At 43.8% G+C, this 16,166-nt stretch overlaps 1 protein-coding gene across 2 annotated transcripts in view; it reads right to left on the bottom strand.

The window, feature by feature from the left end:
* LOC117397014 (adenylate kinase 8-like) overlaps positions 1-16,166 on the bottom strand; it is a 29,613-nt gene that overhangs the window by 6,828 nt on the left and 6,619 nt on the right. For both annotated transcript variants that reach the window (XM_058986818.1, XM_058986817.1), the window contains exons 6-11: positions 10,468-10,549; positions 10,286-10,357; positions 9,566-9,766; positions 6,429-6,560; positions 5,676-5,765; positions 532-673 (exon numbers count right to left, since the gene is read on the bottom strand). In XM_058986818.1, the coding sequence (XP_058842801.1) occupies positions 532-673; positions 5,676-5,765; positions 6,429-6,560; positions 9,566-9,766; positions 10,286-10,357; positions 10,468-10,549 (719 nt within the window). The remainder of the gene's footprint in view (positions 1-531; positions 674-5,675; positions 5,766-6,428; positions 6,561-9,565; positions 9,767-10,285; positions 10,358-10,467; positions 10,550-16,166) is intronic.

Genomic DNA, 16,166 nt, shown 5'->3' on the forward strand with positions numbered 1-16,166 from the left:
ATCCCCTGTCTATAATGCTAACCAATGCGCTATCGTATCAGGACAGCTGTGCTGTGCGGGTTTTGCTCCAGATCCTTTGTGTTGCCTTTGCTGGTAATGTTGTGGTCTGCTAACAGTTTTCTTAATGTTTCTTGAAAGTAAAGCACAGGTATTACAATGTCCAAAAACCCGATCCTTTCCTAGTTTTACTGTGAATTTAGCAAAGCACACCTGAGCTTGTTACCTGTACACTGTGGCTAATCAAGCTCATAGTAAAACCTGGAATCAGTGAAACAGCTATGTAATAGGAGTCTGATTCCCATCCCTGCGTGTGTCGTGATTTCTCTGGTACGCGGAAGTAGTCAAACGAAGCTTACTAGTGTTCTGCAGGATCAGATAATGGATTGTGATAGTGAGAATAGTGAGAAAAAATGTTCCCATTCAATTGGAGGAGAAACAGAACTCCGAACCGCTCAGAACTGTTGCAGACGCCCTAAAACAACTAGGCTATAACTTGTGATCTATATGAAGAGCGCTGGAAGTGAGGCCCACCTGTTTGGCGTGAAGCCGGCACTGTTGAGTTTCTCTGCCTGCTCCAGGTTGCGAGGGCAGCCATGCAGGACCCAGCCGCGGGTGGTGCAGTCCAGTCTACTGAGGCGCTCAGTCAGGATCTTCAGCACCGTGCTGTCAGGCACTGAAAACAACACACACACACCATCAGCGCCCTCTGCAGGCTGGGAGGGGAAGGTGTGCTTTATGCCCTCAACCTGTACAGGTAATGTTTTTTTGGGGGTTTTTTCTACACAGCTGAAGAAGGGCCATTGTCCGAAACGTCCTGAAATAAATAATTTTATATTAAGTTAAACCTTTTTGTGTACAACCACAAAAGATATACTGCTATCCACTTCTGTTATTCCAGACTAAAACCATAAATAAATAAATCAACCAACACTACACGTTCATTATTTTAACTTCACTATCACCATCTAGTGGTTTAAATGTGTCAGAAGGGGGGAGAAATTCACGGATACAGTATTTGTTACACAAGGCACAGTCTCCAGCCCTTTCAAATTTCATGAGTCCTACCACGCTGTCACCAAAGAAGACACATAAAACTGTTCTGCAGTTTACAGAAAAAATACGAACGGAAATCAGAGAAATACTTGGGTTTCAAATTAGGATTTTAAAATATACAAAATCACAGCTCAATTCTAATGTATTAGTTTAGTAGTTTAGGTTGAAAAAAAAATGCAAGCTGTGGATTGATCTGCAAATTTGAGGTGAGGATTTGTATTGTAAAAATGATCCTATATATTCCTTATTTTTTATTAATCAATAAAAGTATTGCAGCTACACACACGCATACACTGAGCCACCCACGCACAGGCTGCTGCATTTAGATGTATAGATCTGCACAGTGTCAGTCTGGCTCTGGGGCAGCTATACGTGTATATTAAAAAAAAAGATTTTGTAATATATAGATATTTTGACTTCTAAAGGATGAATTCTGAAAAAAAAACTGAAATAGAAAAAAGAAAAAGAAAGAAAGAAAGAATTTATTTTCAATAAGGGGTCCCTGGAGCTTGTGAAAAATTAAAGTCGATGGATCCAAACTGTCCAATTTCCACTTCAAAAGAGCTGGGGCTTCGAGCTCCTCTAGAACCAGCTTCAAAAGCCTCGCAGCCCTGGAAAGGGGTTCTCTCGCTCTCTTTATATAACACTGTTTTTTTCTTTTCTTTTCTTAATAATTCTGGTCTCTAATTCCCTTAAGCACTGTACTGGTTACACTACCTGCCGTCTCTCCCTTCCATAATTATACCCATGTGAGTCTATTAATCAACTTGTAAATTATTTAAGGCGGAGAGCTCTCTGCCTGCAGCTCCGCACACTGACACTGGCAGAGAGAGAGAGAGAGAGAGAGAGAGAGAGAGAGAGAGAGAGAGAGAGAGGGAGAGAGACAGAGAGAGAGAGAGAGGGGGGGAGAGGGAGGGAGAGAGAGAGAGGGAGAGAGAGAGAGGGGGAGAGGGAGAGAGAGAGAGAGAGAGAGAGGGAGAGAGAGAGAGAGAGGGGGGGAGAGGGAGAGGGAGAGGAGTCTGCAAACAGTGCTGGGAACTCCCTGTGGACTGTGAGCCAACAATTCAGACAAGAGAGGCTCCTTTTTTAACTACCTGCTTATCCATTGCTGGTATAAAGTATAACTAAAATTTTTTAAAAAAGAAGTAAAATTAAACGGAATATAATTTACATTTTTACTGTACTTTTGATGTCAAAACTCCTACGGCTTCTGGGCAAAAAAAATGCCTTTTTTTCTTCAGGTTTTTTTTTATAACTTGCTGTTTTTCTTTTCTTTTGAGAATATTCTCTATAACTAGACTAGCATTCGGAAGAGTGCGGTCCTGTCGTTGGTAGACCACATATTGATCTCATAAATCCAGACAGTTAAAACGCATGAGCTACAGCAGAAATGAAACCGCAGCGCGCAACCTATACAGCAGACGGGACTCTTGAATGTCATGAGCACAGGACAGCTCCAGCAGCACCAGCAGCAGCAGCACGCCACAACCACAGTGCCACAGACCTTTCCTTCTGCTTGTGGTGGAGTGGGGCACACATCCGATTAGATTGAACTCGGCACACACCAGCAGCAAATCTTTACACGCCACAGAGCTGCGAGTCTCTGCGGGATGTTTATTAAATTAATAAGAAGTTGCTTTAGGCAAGTCGCACAGTGACTGGCATCCATCGCAGGTCTCTGTCTCTGGAGTGGGTCCGTTATAACTAACTGCTTGTGATGGGCTGCGGTAAAGGGAAGCGTCTTTCAACTAAATTAGAGATTTCAGCTCAGGGCTGCAGGGCAGTGTGGCCTAGTGGTTACAGCCACAGGACTGGGAAGCTGTGTGGCCTAGTGGGTAAGGCATAGGGACCGGGAGGCAGTATGGCCTACCGGGTAGAGCTGATGGACTGGGAAGTAGTTCAGCCTTGTTAGTGCTGATGTACTGGGAAGTAGTGTGGTCTAGCGGTTGGAGTGAAAGACTGGGCAGCAGTGTGGCTCAGTGGTTTCAGCTGTCAAACAGCCCAGAGATTTTATTTTATAGGAATCCATAAGCCTACTGTACTAAAAATAAAATGCAGTTTTTTTTTTTTTAATAACACAGATAAATGTCTCTGCACCATGAAAATATTCATTTACAGAAAAAAAAATGGCTCTGCCTAATCTCTGAGGAAAGCCTTGACAAAGTAATTTGCATGTAAACTGAGACGAGGAATTGTCATCGCCCTCAGATTAAATGGAGAGGATGGGAAAGGATCTGATTTTCATGTGCAAATTACAGCCACTGGAGCTGTGCATTATTATTTCATTAAGCCAGAGCTGCGACTCGCTCGCTGCCTTCCCAGCAGACACTTAAAGATCGTGCCCCCTGCGATGCTGTTTACATTTCAACTGTGACGTTAAAAGCACGAAACTGCTAGAAAACGGGGCGCAGAAGAGCCGAGGCACACCCCAAGGAATACCCCTACACCAGTTGTGACCGATAACATTAGCGCTCTTTGCATAAATTGCTTCTCAACCGAAAGCTTCATCGCTAGCTGCCTTCAGTAAAAATGTTATTGTGAAATATTGTGGCTCTGAAAACACTTGAGAGCTGAGGGACTCCCATATTCGTTTATATACACAGCACTGAGCATGACTGAATGCATGTACTGTAACTGCGTCTGTATCAGCAGATAGAAACCTGCTAATATACTGTGTCTGTATACATTTGTACAGGACAGAAAAAAACGTGACAGAGAAAGAAAGAAAGAACCTGCAGAATCAACCGTCAACCACGTACTGTATAACTTAACCTCAGCCAAGACTTTTTTTTTATTAATATTTAGTTTGTTGATTAACCGATCTTCACATTTTTGAGAAATTCACAACAAAACTGGTTTAAATACAGGAAGGACAAGTTCATTCAACTCCAGTGGTCTCGGCCCACATTGCAAAAAAGGTCAATGAAATACAAAAACTGTCACTTCACAGCTTGTACATCTGTGCAATGCTACTGCGCAGCGTCAGGCTCCTGCACTGTGCAATGCTACTGAGCAGCGTCAGGCTCCTGCACTGTGCAATGCTACTGAGCAGCGTCAGGCTCCTGCACTGTGCAATGCTACTGAGCAGCGTCAGGCTCCTGCACTGTGCAATGCTACTGAGCAGCGTCAGGCTCCTGCACTGTGCAATGCTACTGAGCAGCGTCAGGCTCCTGCACTGTGCAATGCTACTGAGCAGCGTCAGGCTCCTGCACTGTGCAATGCTACTGAGCAGCGTCAGGCTCCTGCACTGTGCAATGCTACTGAGCAGCGTCAGGCTCCTGCACTGTGCAATGCTACTGAGCAGCGTCAGGCTCCTGCACTGTGCAATGCTACTGAGCAGCGTCAGGCTCCTGCACTGTGCAATGCTACTGAGCAGCGTCAGGCTCCTGCACTGTGCAATGCTACTGAGCAGCGTCAGGCTCCTGCACTGTGCAATGCTACTGAGCAGCGTCAGGCTCCTGCACTGTGCAATGCTACTGAGCAGCGTCAGGCTCCTGCACTGTGCAATGCTACTGAGCAGCGTCAGGCTCCTGCACTGTGCAATGCTACTGAGCAGCGTCAGGCTCCTGCACTGTGCAATGCTACTGAGCAGCGTCAGGCTCCTGCACTGTGCAATGCTACTGAGCAGCGTCAGGCTCCTGCACTGTGCAATGCTACTGAGCAGCGTCAGGCTCCTGCACTGTGCAATGCTACTGAGCAGCGTCAGGCTCCTGCACTGTGCAATGCTACTGAGCAGCGTCAGGCTCCTGCACTGTGCAATGCTACTGAGCAGCGTCAGGCTCCTGCACTGTGCAATGCTACTGAGCAGCGTCAGGCTCCTGCACTGTGCAATGCTACTGAGCAGCGTCAGGCTCCTGCACTGTGCAATGCTACTGAGCAGCGTCAGGCTCCTGCACTGTGCAATACTACTGAGCAGCGTCAGGCTCCTGCACTGTGCAATACTACTGAGCAGCGTCAGGCTCCTGCACTGTGCAATGCTACTGAGCAGCGTCAGGCTCCTGCACTGTGCAATACTACTGAGCAGCGTCAGGCTCCTGCACTGTGCAATGCCAATGAGCAGCGTCAGGCTCCTGCACTGTGCAATGCTACTGAGCAGCGTCAGGCTCCTGCACTGTGCAATGCTACTGAGCAGCGTCAGGCTCCTGCACTGTGCAATGCAGAAGGCTATGATCACAGCAGGCGTAGGAGAATGCACAGAGCGTGAGAAGCATTCTGGAGTAGATTACACTGGCATCCAGTTGTCATAAAGGTTTCTTTTGTTTAAACGTATCGCTAAGCCTTTGTGTGTCATAACATACGTGTATGCATGAATTTATAACAAAAGGTTTCTACCCCCACGAATGCATGCATGCTTCTTTCTATAACTGCAATACTATGTATCTTATGATTTGCTGTTGAAAGTTATGGAATGGTCTATTATACATTTAAACAGTGGGTCCTACTTCTTAACCTGCATGTATTAATGAAAGTTCCCATGTATGTGCTGGGGCATTGAGATCCTGTGGCGCGGAAGTCGTTAAAACAACCTCACTCTATTATGGTGAGCAGTATGCAGTTTAGCATTGCAAAAGCAGCCCTGCGATCAGCTTCAGTGCGCATTCTGCAGCGAGACACGGCTGTACCTTGTTGTCCGGTTTCCAGACCCGGTTTAATGAGCTCTCCTTGACTTGTTTCATCTGCTGCCACCGCCTTCAGAACCTGCCCACAGCAAACTACCAGGGAAGAAAGGGAAAAGGTGCATTAAAGTTTGAAGAAACAGCATACCCAATGTACCCTCTAGAACGAAAAGGCAAACAGAATACAAGACAAGCTTGTTCCAGTGTTGTGGGGGGTTACGAAAGGCAGATGGAACTGCAAAATGAAAGCGCATAGGACATTAAAAAAAAGGGTATTTAACTGGAAACACGTAGAGCAGAGGAAACCGGGCTAGAAAACCAGCAAGGAACTCGCATATATTAACTACGGCCATCCCTGCATTTCATTATCCAGACCTCGTGTGAGGGGAGTATGTAGTTTATACTGTATTTGAATCTGAGAGGTCTGGAATTGGGTCTCAGTGGGGATGTGGTAGACAATAGACAAGGCATGCTTGGAGAAAATAAATGTCCTTCCTAAGTGCAATGCAATGATTCTTTATCGATTAAATCAAGTTTGCAGAGAGCAGCTGTTCAGAAAAGCTGTATTACCAGTCCCAATAAGTACTTAAAATTATCCAGAAGTGCTGGCCCCTTGTTTAATGAGCACAAGAGAGCCACAAATAAAACAAGGACTGACATAGCTGTACAGATTACATTTGCTGACTGACAGAGTGGCAAGATGGGGGGATCGATACTGGAGAGACAGAAGAGAAGGCGCTGCTGTAATTGAGGGCTTACTGTTGACAATGTTGTATTTCTGAGCTATTAGTGCTGCCTGGAGACTCTTCCCACTGCCTGGGGGTCCGTGCAGGAGGATCCGTGGAGTGTGGGGGGCTACGGATCGATGCCGGCTCAGCACAAAGGTCAGGACTGTTTGGGGAGACAAATAAGCAGGATGATCAACCATGTGCCCCCCACGAGAACAAAAACAAAAAAAGGTCCTGGTTTGAACTTGAAGAAGCAACTGCTTTAGCTCACAGAAGACACAAGAATTGCAACCCGCTGTGATTTTGCACCTGCTCACTGTTGCAGGGTCTGTGTGATTCACGGTTTAGCTTATTTCTTGTTTGGGCCAAGCAACCCCAGACAATATCTGGATTTGCAAAGTAAATGTGCAGTATGCATTTATTGTATCTTACCGTGTTTTGTCCATACTCTGCCTTGCTTATAATGCGCAGAAAAACTAATCGGGACAGGACTATATAACCTAACTGACATAGCAGGAGAGTTTAAACAGGATTTTAATCCGATCTTGGTTCGACAGAATGACACTGTTCAGCACATCAGTCTCCCAAGCTCTACCTGTGAATAAACCCTTTTACCACAGCTGCACTGGCTGTGTGTACAAGGTCATGGGTTAATAGGTATGTCACGTGGGATAAACTCAAATGGGCATCGGGGACAAGACTACTTACCCTTGAATCGTATTCCCTACAGTGCGGAGCCGTGGCACGCTGGCAGCATAGGGGCAAGTTTACAGAGTGCCCCAACCCTGCCGTGTGGATAAAGAGAACCCTCTAGTCTCTCTCTCTCTTAATCCAGCACCTTTTAGTCACAAAATTAGAAATGTAACAGACGAAAAATAAACAGAAAGCCGGCTAATCTGAAAATAAAATAGGCAATCAATTAATCATGAAAGCCTTGCTTTCTGTTCCAAGGGAGGATTTGTTTGCAGCGTGACCCTCTCAAGCATGTTAACAGCTGCTTGCAGTCGGGCTTCTCCTGAACAATACGCTTCTGCCATGTGATCCTTTAATGTATAGTAATTAACCACAGGCTAATTAGCACTAATGACTCCCTGTATGGTCTCGGCTGCTAATTGGTATACGAAACCTCAAGCAGCGGTGTAAAACTCCAACGCTAAAGAAACAAATAATAAAAAAAAATGAAAATGCAGGGAAAAGGAAAGAGAAGTCAGCTCGTAACCGCAAATCAAAGTGCATTTTTAATTAGCAATAATCAATATTCAAGGCGACTGCTTTATCGCAGTTTGTATCTCAATCATAAATCATGAATAGTTAATAAGGAAATACGAAAACTCTTTTTTTCTTTCATTTAATGTAATCAGTAAATCAAAAGGGATTAATTATAAAATCACACCATGACATCATGCCCCCCCCCCCCCAAACCTCGCTTTAACAAATCACACCACAAACATGAGGCTGCTCTTAAGGTTACATCCACAGGCTATCTTAAATATTAAACATCTTTATTTCCTATTGAAAGCCTAGTACTAGCATTAGTGGTGTTACCAGTGGAGATCAGAAAGTCTACTTGGCTGTACGCTACACATCACACAAAAAGCTGTGGCCAATGAATTAGAGAAGATTAGGACCAAACGCTGGCAGCACCGTTATGCTGAGGAATCATGGGAAGTGTCACGTGATCACACTGTGCACTATATAAGGCCTGGAGTGGTTAGTGGGTTAGCTGTAAAAAAGGGGCCCAAATCTAAAGTCCTCACTTGGAGACTGGGGCTTGTGGCTGGAAGGCAAATGGATATATAATAGCGATGACACACGCCTGACAGAACAGCACCCCACAGCACACAGTGATCCGACAGAGACTCGATTGAGTTGTGCTCACACCCCATTATAAACAAGAAAATTGACACCTTAATGCCACAGCCCTAGCAGCAGGTAGAAGCATGCCGTCTGACATACAGTGTTACAGACTGGAAGCAGCTCATCTCTCTGGCTGGGTAGCGTTTTGAGTTTCCAGCACCGTTGGTAAACATTATCTAGATCATCCCCTAAGCAGAGGGTTTTTTTTTTTTTTTTTTTTTAACAATTCTGGAACAAAGGCAACTAGGCTGCATACAGAGCCGTGAATTCACAAATTAAACGAATAATTAAAGAAAGAATAAATGTTGCCAAGTAGAATCTCGTAGAGATTGTATTCAAATGGCTTCACTAGCCTCGGCGAGTGCTGTTTATCCTGGTTTCAGCCCACCTGGGATGCACTTAGCCTTTGGCTTCACCTTGGGCTAACCATCAAAAGCAATAAGACGAAGGGCAGGTTGATGGAGAGGAGAAGCAAAGCATCCCCTCTTCATGGCTAACCAAGTGCAGCCACTGCAGCATTAGCCCTCCCCCCTCCACCACCAGCAGGGGTCAGTGAAGAGAGAAAGAAGCTTGACTCAAACCAGGGCCTCCCTGCTGAGAACAAAGCCGGCACGCTGCAGGGTCTATCAGCTGTGAAGAACCTCAATGAGATCACCAGCCACACAGAATTCACACACGCCAGACAAACCACGCCAACAGACCTCCTGTACAGGAGGAGACCATCGCTAAGGGTTCGAAAGTCAAGAGCAGATCAGCATGAAGGTCAGTACAGGGCTATGAAAGAAGCTGAACTCCTATCTGACAAAGTCCGTGGGGAAAACCTGTCTGTCTGGATCAAAATAAAGCTTAAGAAAAACACCAGGAAGTGGGTATACACTCCCGAAAAGGAATTAGCGGCATTGCAGAAGACAAGAGCATCTTTGAAATAAGAAAATCTGTTGTTGTTTTTTTTTTTGTTTGTAAAAATGTATATCCAGTACATACTACATGCATGTCTGTGTATTCAAGATCTCAAAATCAAGATGAACTGAGTGAGGTCAGATCTTGTCAATACCCATGGCCTATAAAATGGATTTTAAGGGGTTATTACCAGATAGATGTGATAAGGCTTTTATTTATAGGACATTAATACAGTGCATGTCCTACTAAACTCTATATCATTATGCCTGATGCATGTTTTGAGTCAAACAGTAAGGCTTTCAAATCAATGGCACCATTAGGAATGGAACTCAAGGTAAAAGTCTTGCCCTTGGGCGTGGCTCTCAGTGTTGGCGACTACAGTGGGAGCAGGGGCTCTGTGACAGGACCTACCCTGTGAGAAGACGTCGATGCTGGGCTGGTCTGCGTTGATGACTCTGGAGACGGTGCTGTAGGTGCTCTCCAGTCCTTTGAGGTTCCTCTGGTACTCCAGCAGACTGGCGACCGTCTCAGACTCCCAGATCCCATCCGCCTCCACCAGCCGCTTCTCCACATGTTCACTGCTGGGCCAGTCGAAGGATGTGTGGTACACATCTGGGGAGTGGAAGGAACACGTGGAACAGACGGGTGGGGATCAGACCCAAAAAATAACCCAGACCCACTTTTTTTCCCCCTGTTGTATGGCGCCGTCAATCAAACAGCACCAGATCAGTTTTATGGTGCTATTCAGACACAGCCTCCTTAGCACACTTCTGTATTAGCAACAGTGACAGAAACTCACGTTAACATTCTGTTGGCCTTAAGTTTAAAACACACCGTGTCACAGCAGTTGATACAGATGTTCCCTTTTTTTTTTTTTTGCAAACTACAAACTTAAAGAGTGAGTCACTTTATGACCATGTCCGCTACATCCATATAGGCAGGGTTGAAAGGTCACACTGTCACATGATCTGAATGGAATAAGGAATTCTGATTCTCCAGACAAGCTCAAACCCAGGAGAAGGAAGATTTAGAGAACAAAGCGTTGGAGTAACAGGACTCAAAATCACTCGGAAACACTGGAAGCCCTAGAAAACAGTGCGATGAACAAAGGCAAAGCCTCCGTAGGATTACCTCCAGTGACGGGATCAATCCTCTTCCCCAGGTTCCTCTCAATTAGGACTGTGTCTGGGGCATCCAGCAGCACTGAGCAGGGAGAAAAGGAAAGCAGCCTCAGCCTTGCATGCAAACGCACACGGGGAACAGGTTCAAATAGACAAGGATACCCAAACAGCGGTTTTATTCATGTCACATACCCACATGCTCCGGCGCGATGCCTGCTGCCTGCAGTCGGAAAGCCTGCTCGCGGGTCTTGGGAAAACCTTCAAAAACCCAGCCCTGAGCACAGAATACAAGAGAAACATCCCGGTTTGTACGTGTTGGATACGGCACCAACGCAACAGGTACCTCAGCACAGGCTACACCTTGAGGCAGTCATGGTCCTTTTAGTTCCTCGCTAGCGAGTTAATAAGGATGAGGGGCAGTTTTAGTGTATTGAGACGGGGTGGGAGCATTTTGCAAAGCCTGTAAATGGTTTTTCAATGCTGAAAATATTGATGAGGATAATATATTACATATTATGACACGCAGCTTTGGATTATGAAGTGGAGGCAAGAAAAAAAAAATCAATGAAATAGCCTTGGGTCAAAACAGGTGCAGGACTAGAGCAAGAAGCTTTGACAAGAGCTGATCTAAATGACGAGAAACCCCAAGCCTCCTGGGTTTATGCACATAAATATCTGTAGAGATGAATATATCTTTCCTGCCTCACATGGCCAGGCACTAGGAGGGTTAAATCAGTGAAGATGCTTCTAATTCTCTCGTTCCGATCCCCAGCTCTCGCTGTTATCCATAAAAAAAAAACATAAGAAGAAAGAAAATATTATGCAGAACATTCATTAGCTACAAAAAAAAAAAAAAAAGAAATTCACTCTAATAGTCCCCTAAATCCCAGAGCTTAGAGCAGAAAGATACAAAATAAAAACACAGGAAAAAGAAGCCATCTCCCACAAGTGCTTGTTAAGGCCAGCTTATTATTACAATGAATATCTTAAAAATAAAACACACATTTATAGATCTAAGTATTATCAGAGGAGCCGCCGGTTCGTTATTGAGCTTCCCGGACTCGTTTGAAATCTGCCTCTGTTTTTCGCTTTGCTAACCTTTCCATACGTTACCTGACCCCCCCACGTGCTCTGCCACAGGCTCCTCCATTCAAAGTGCTTAGCTGGCCTGGATTGTGTTCAGATCCCTATCAGACCGGGGTTTTCGCAGTGAGTAATCTACATACTGATCTCTGGTGTTGGAAGCAGACTCCTTAGCTGGACATTCAGCCCAGTGTTGTGAAGACCACATGGTGTGCGTTCGAATAGTGCCGTGGTAGGAATGCCTCGCTGCAGCGCCAAAGGTTGCAGGTTTAAATACCTCTGCTATTAGATTGCTGGGCTGTGGTGTGCAGGACTGTGTGTTTGAGAGGCATGGTGAAGTGTAGTGCATGGTGTCAAGTTCAAGTGCCTCTTAATTAACTGGGAATCACAAGGCAAGGACAGTACTTCTGCAACCCAGCTAGGAATGGGGACTCATAGTTATGTTATGCACTTTATTTCCAATACCGTCCAGCACTTTACCCATTGCAAATCTAGTACCCACAGTACTCGAATCACTGCCCCTCCATATCAAAATCCAGAGAGATAATCAGACCACACTTAAGCCAGGCTGCTCCAGTCTCCCGTAAGAGCCAAAAAAATAAATAAGAGAACCCTGGCGTGTTGTTTTTTTGCCTTTGGTCTTGCTCTCATACACTCTTAATTTGAATTTGTATCAAGGTGGTTGTTTTATTCTGATTATTTTCTGGGGAGCGGATCATCTCCAGCCCTCCGCACCTCGGAGCTGCGCGGCGGGGACGAGGCAAGAGCCGCGCTGATTGAAATTCTAATGAGCCAGCCCCCACCGCCCTCCCCCCTCCCCCCAGCGGCTCGCTCCACTCCGTTTCATCACACATCAAAAGGCCGCATTGCTTGGCTCGCGCAGGACCCAGGGACCGGAACATCTGCACTGGGGTACCCGATCACAGAAGGGACAAGCGCAGAGCAGATGTCACTGGGAGCGAACAGCAGGCTGGGGAGGCAACAGGGAGCAAGGCTGTACAAGGTGGAACGAGACCTACACCTAGCGTACAGCAGCCCGGCTCTGTCGCTGCCCGCGCCCCCCTCCCTTTAACGCTGGGGTGACTAATCCCCTAATTGTGCAGTCAATCAGCTAATCATTGTCTGTGTGTTTTTTCTATTAAAAAGGCAGGTCTTCTATAGGCAGCCCCTCTGGGAGCTGCTGCAGATCCATTGACATTCCTAACACTCATGTATACATAGAAAACAATTGCAGGTCAGGTGGTCCTAAGTGTTTTTTAATACAGGTTCATGGCTAAGGAGAAGGAGACCCTTCACACAGATACAGATATCAGTTCATGTATGTGTTTAGTAATGTTTAATAATGGCTCACCTGTGATCCAGCATCACGTTCACAGCGGCTGTTTAATCAGGTGGTCCAGATCACACACACTCATATATATATAAAACTAATACCTACTGTAAAAATAGCAATGTCGTTTATGGAATAGCCTGTGAAAAATGTGATGAAATCAAATATGTTGGAGAGACTGGAACTACTTTATATAAAAGAATTCAGAACCACCTTTCATTAATTAGAAATAAAAAAAAATGAATGAACCAATAGTGCAGCACTTCACCAGTCAAGGACATGACATAAATGATGTAAAGTTTGTAGTATTAGAACAGCTCAAATTAGACAATGAGACATATAGAAGAATAAAAGAAAGTAAATGGATAAATAGACTGAACACGATTATGCCAGCGGGACTCAACAGAAAAGAATGAACTAATTAACTTCAATAAATATATAATATTTAAATAAATAAACAACATTCATTCAAAAATTGTGCATGCTGATGCGCTGGGGAGGCCAAATCTAGACTGATCCTCAGAGCCAGCATTGCATGATATAATAAAAATATAAGTTTATATAAAGTAGTATTAATTAGAATTAATACAGATTCAAAGATAGAAGTAAAAATGATGTCACAATATATAGAACACCATTACATCATGTAAGAATAAATCATGGATTTGAATGTAAAAAATAACAAGTAGTCATGCTGTCAAAAACCTATAAATACCTCCAATGTTTTGATTCAAACACAGGCTCCCTTGAGAAAGATATGTACAACATATCGAAACGTTGGGCAGCTGGCTCTTTGAGCTAATATATATATATATATAGATATATATATATATATATATATATATATATATATATATATATATATATATATATATATATATATATATATATATACACGCAGTATATATATATATTTTTTAACTGACTCCCTTGTTACGCACGTCCCACGCTTTCTCCAGATTACACACGTCAATAAAATAACAAGAATAAATGAATTTGCAGTTTTATGATCCCGCAGTTTGGTTTCTCTTCCAGTACTTTAGTGATTCAAACCATTTGAAACACGTTTAATAAACAGGCTAGTAATATCAGTGCACTCCCATTTACAGCTTCATAAGAGATTAAACAGAAATTGATGCATGTGCATTGAATGGAATAAAATCCCTGCGGGTTTAGGGACTGGCAAACCGTTATCCTCGCTAAGAAGCATCTTTCTTTTGTCACTGCGCACTGTTATCATCAGACAGCTGTTCCCCCCCCCCCCCCCCCCCCCAAGCAAAAGCAAATAGCCATTCATTCTGACACTGAGAAGGGGTCAAATAAGAGGCATCAGTCTCGTCAAGCTTAAGTGATTCCCAGCAGCACATCATGTTTGAAGTGGTTGTTTTTATATATATGTATATGTATTGGTTAGGGGTATTCAACAAGTTCACAACCATTCAGGGAAAAAAATCCTTACATATGAAATAAAGTAATAATTTATCTACAGTGTGTTCTGTATTTATGCATTCATTAACCACTGGACATTGATGCCTAAGCCTCATTTACACTGGGATCTTATGTAGTTACATGAAATTCAGATAGGATCCATGTACAGTGACGTACAGTTCTATTATGTTAAATATGAATTGGAGATGTATCCTGATAATGCTGATTATTGTCTGAATTAAATGGGACTAGTAACAGATGTTAACCCATATTCTGAATAAGGAGCAATGAGTTTCTGATAAAGCTTATTTTCTGCACTAATAAACGAGTTGCATGCTGTATATTCTCTCATCTCACTTTCAGTAATTTACATAAAAGCACATCAAATTGCATTCTGCCTCGAGCAGACAACCCAACCTAAAATGAAGCCCTTTAAAAAAAATGATAGGCGACTAATATCCTCAAACGCTGCAAAGCAATCCTTTAGAAATACAAGAAAATAGAGCAGTTAAAACACGACAATTAGATTTCACCCTGGAGATTTCAAAATGAATCTGCATATACTGTACACAGTATGTGGATTACACACTGCAGTCCAACGTGTGTAACTAGAATACTGTGTTAACTGGGTTGCAAAAACAAGCGTTAACATTTAGAAATAGAATAATCTTTGTAAGGATGACCTTGTGGATTTGCTTTCCTGTAGAACTAGCTGCCACAGCCTGACAGTGCAGTCAAGCTGGCATTGCTGTTGATTAGAATAAATCATTCCTCTGCTCCAGCTTCACCCAGATCACCTTGTTTTGTTTGAAAACGGCACCTCTGACTGCTTTGAACACGGCACTCTTCAAAAATCAAAAGTGATTTTTAAAGTAGAATTTCTTTTTTTTTTTTAATCTCTAGTCGGTCGGATAAGGAGTCGTGATTGTACAGTTTGAACGAGCTAACTAACAGACCCGTGATGATCTGTATTCAACTATTCCCTGACTCCTTGTACTGTAACCCTACCACTGCGTTTTGCATCACCCTGTAGAATTAATTAATTTGGTTTCATATAGTCAGGGAACTGAGTACAGCAGTGGCAGAGATAAATATACAGATTGAGAAAGCAGATAGCAGAAAAGAACAGAGATGCAAAAGAGAAGGATAGAAGGGTGCCAATCAGAGCGGGGGTCTGCTTCAATTGTAATTGTGCTATTCGGAATTTCATTAGAACTGTAGCTGTGGTTGAGCCTGGGCACACCTGCGGAATTGGAATTGGAATTGGAATTGGAATTGTAAATGGAATTGGAATTGTAAATGGAATTGGAATTGGAATTGGTCCCAGGTCTAGTACTAATGTGTCAACCCCTTTTCAAAGGGGTGAAAAAGCACACTATTCATTAATGAAATGAATTCATGTGTCAGTCTTCCTGCAGTCTGCAACGGAATCACTTCTGTGAGCAGCTCAGTGGGCTGATCCCAGCGCTGCAACGACCCCCACCCAAAACTGCAGCAGATTGCAGGTATTTGTCTCCAGACTACAGTCCCTGCAGCTACAGAGAGAGACTGTATTCCTTGATGAATTCCCTGCATTTATGTAGAATAAAAAAAAAAAAATACCTTCAGACATTTAGCCTGAAGGGATAAACATCCATTACCAGTTTAAAAAGAATAACTAAAATAAACTACAACTTAAAAGCTGAAGTTAAAGGATGCCAGGCGAAAGTTTAGTAATGCAGCTTGAGCAAAAAGCAATTTGCAAAAAAATATTTAAAAATAAACTACAGCACGATTTATATATCCGGCGGCTGAACGATGATCAAAGGCTGGAACGAGTCGATTCTATTGAAACAGACAGTTGAGCTGATTGGTTGGCAGATCTGCTCGACTCAGTCGGTTTGCTGCAGTGAGCCAACGCGTTGGCATTCAAAGTTTCAGAGTGGCAGGGCTGGGTACACTTTAGAGGGCTGTCTGAGAGCGCTGTCTTCAGCAGTCATTGGGGGCCTTTGGGATTGGAAGCGCTTTCTTGTGGTCCTTGTGGGAGTGCAGGTGCACACTGGTGTAACAT

This window comes from Acipenser ruthenus, chromosome 15, assembly GCF_902713425.1.
Source record: "Acipenser ruthenus chromosome 15, fAciRut3.2 maternal haplotype, whole genome shotgun sequence".
In the NCBI taxonomy this organism is placed as follows: Eukaryota; Metazoa; Chordata; class Actinopteri; order Acipenseriformes; family Acipenseridae; genus Acipenser; species Acipenser ruthenus.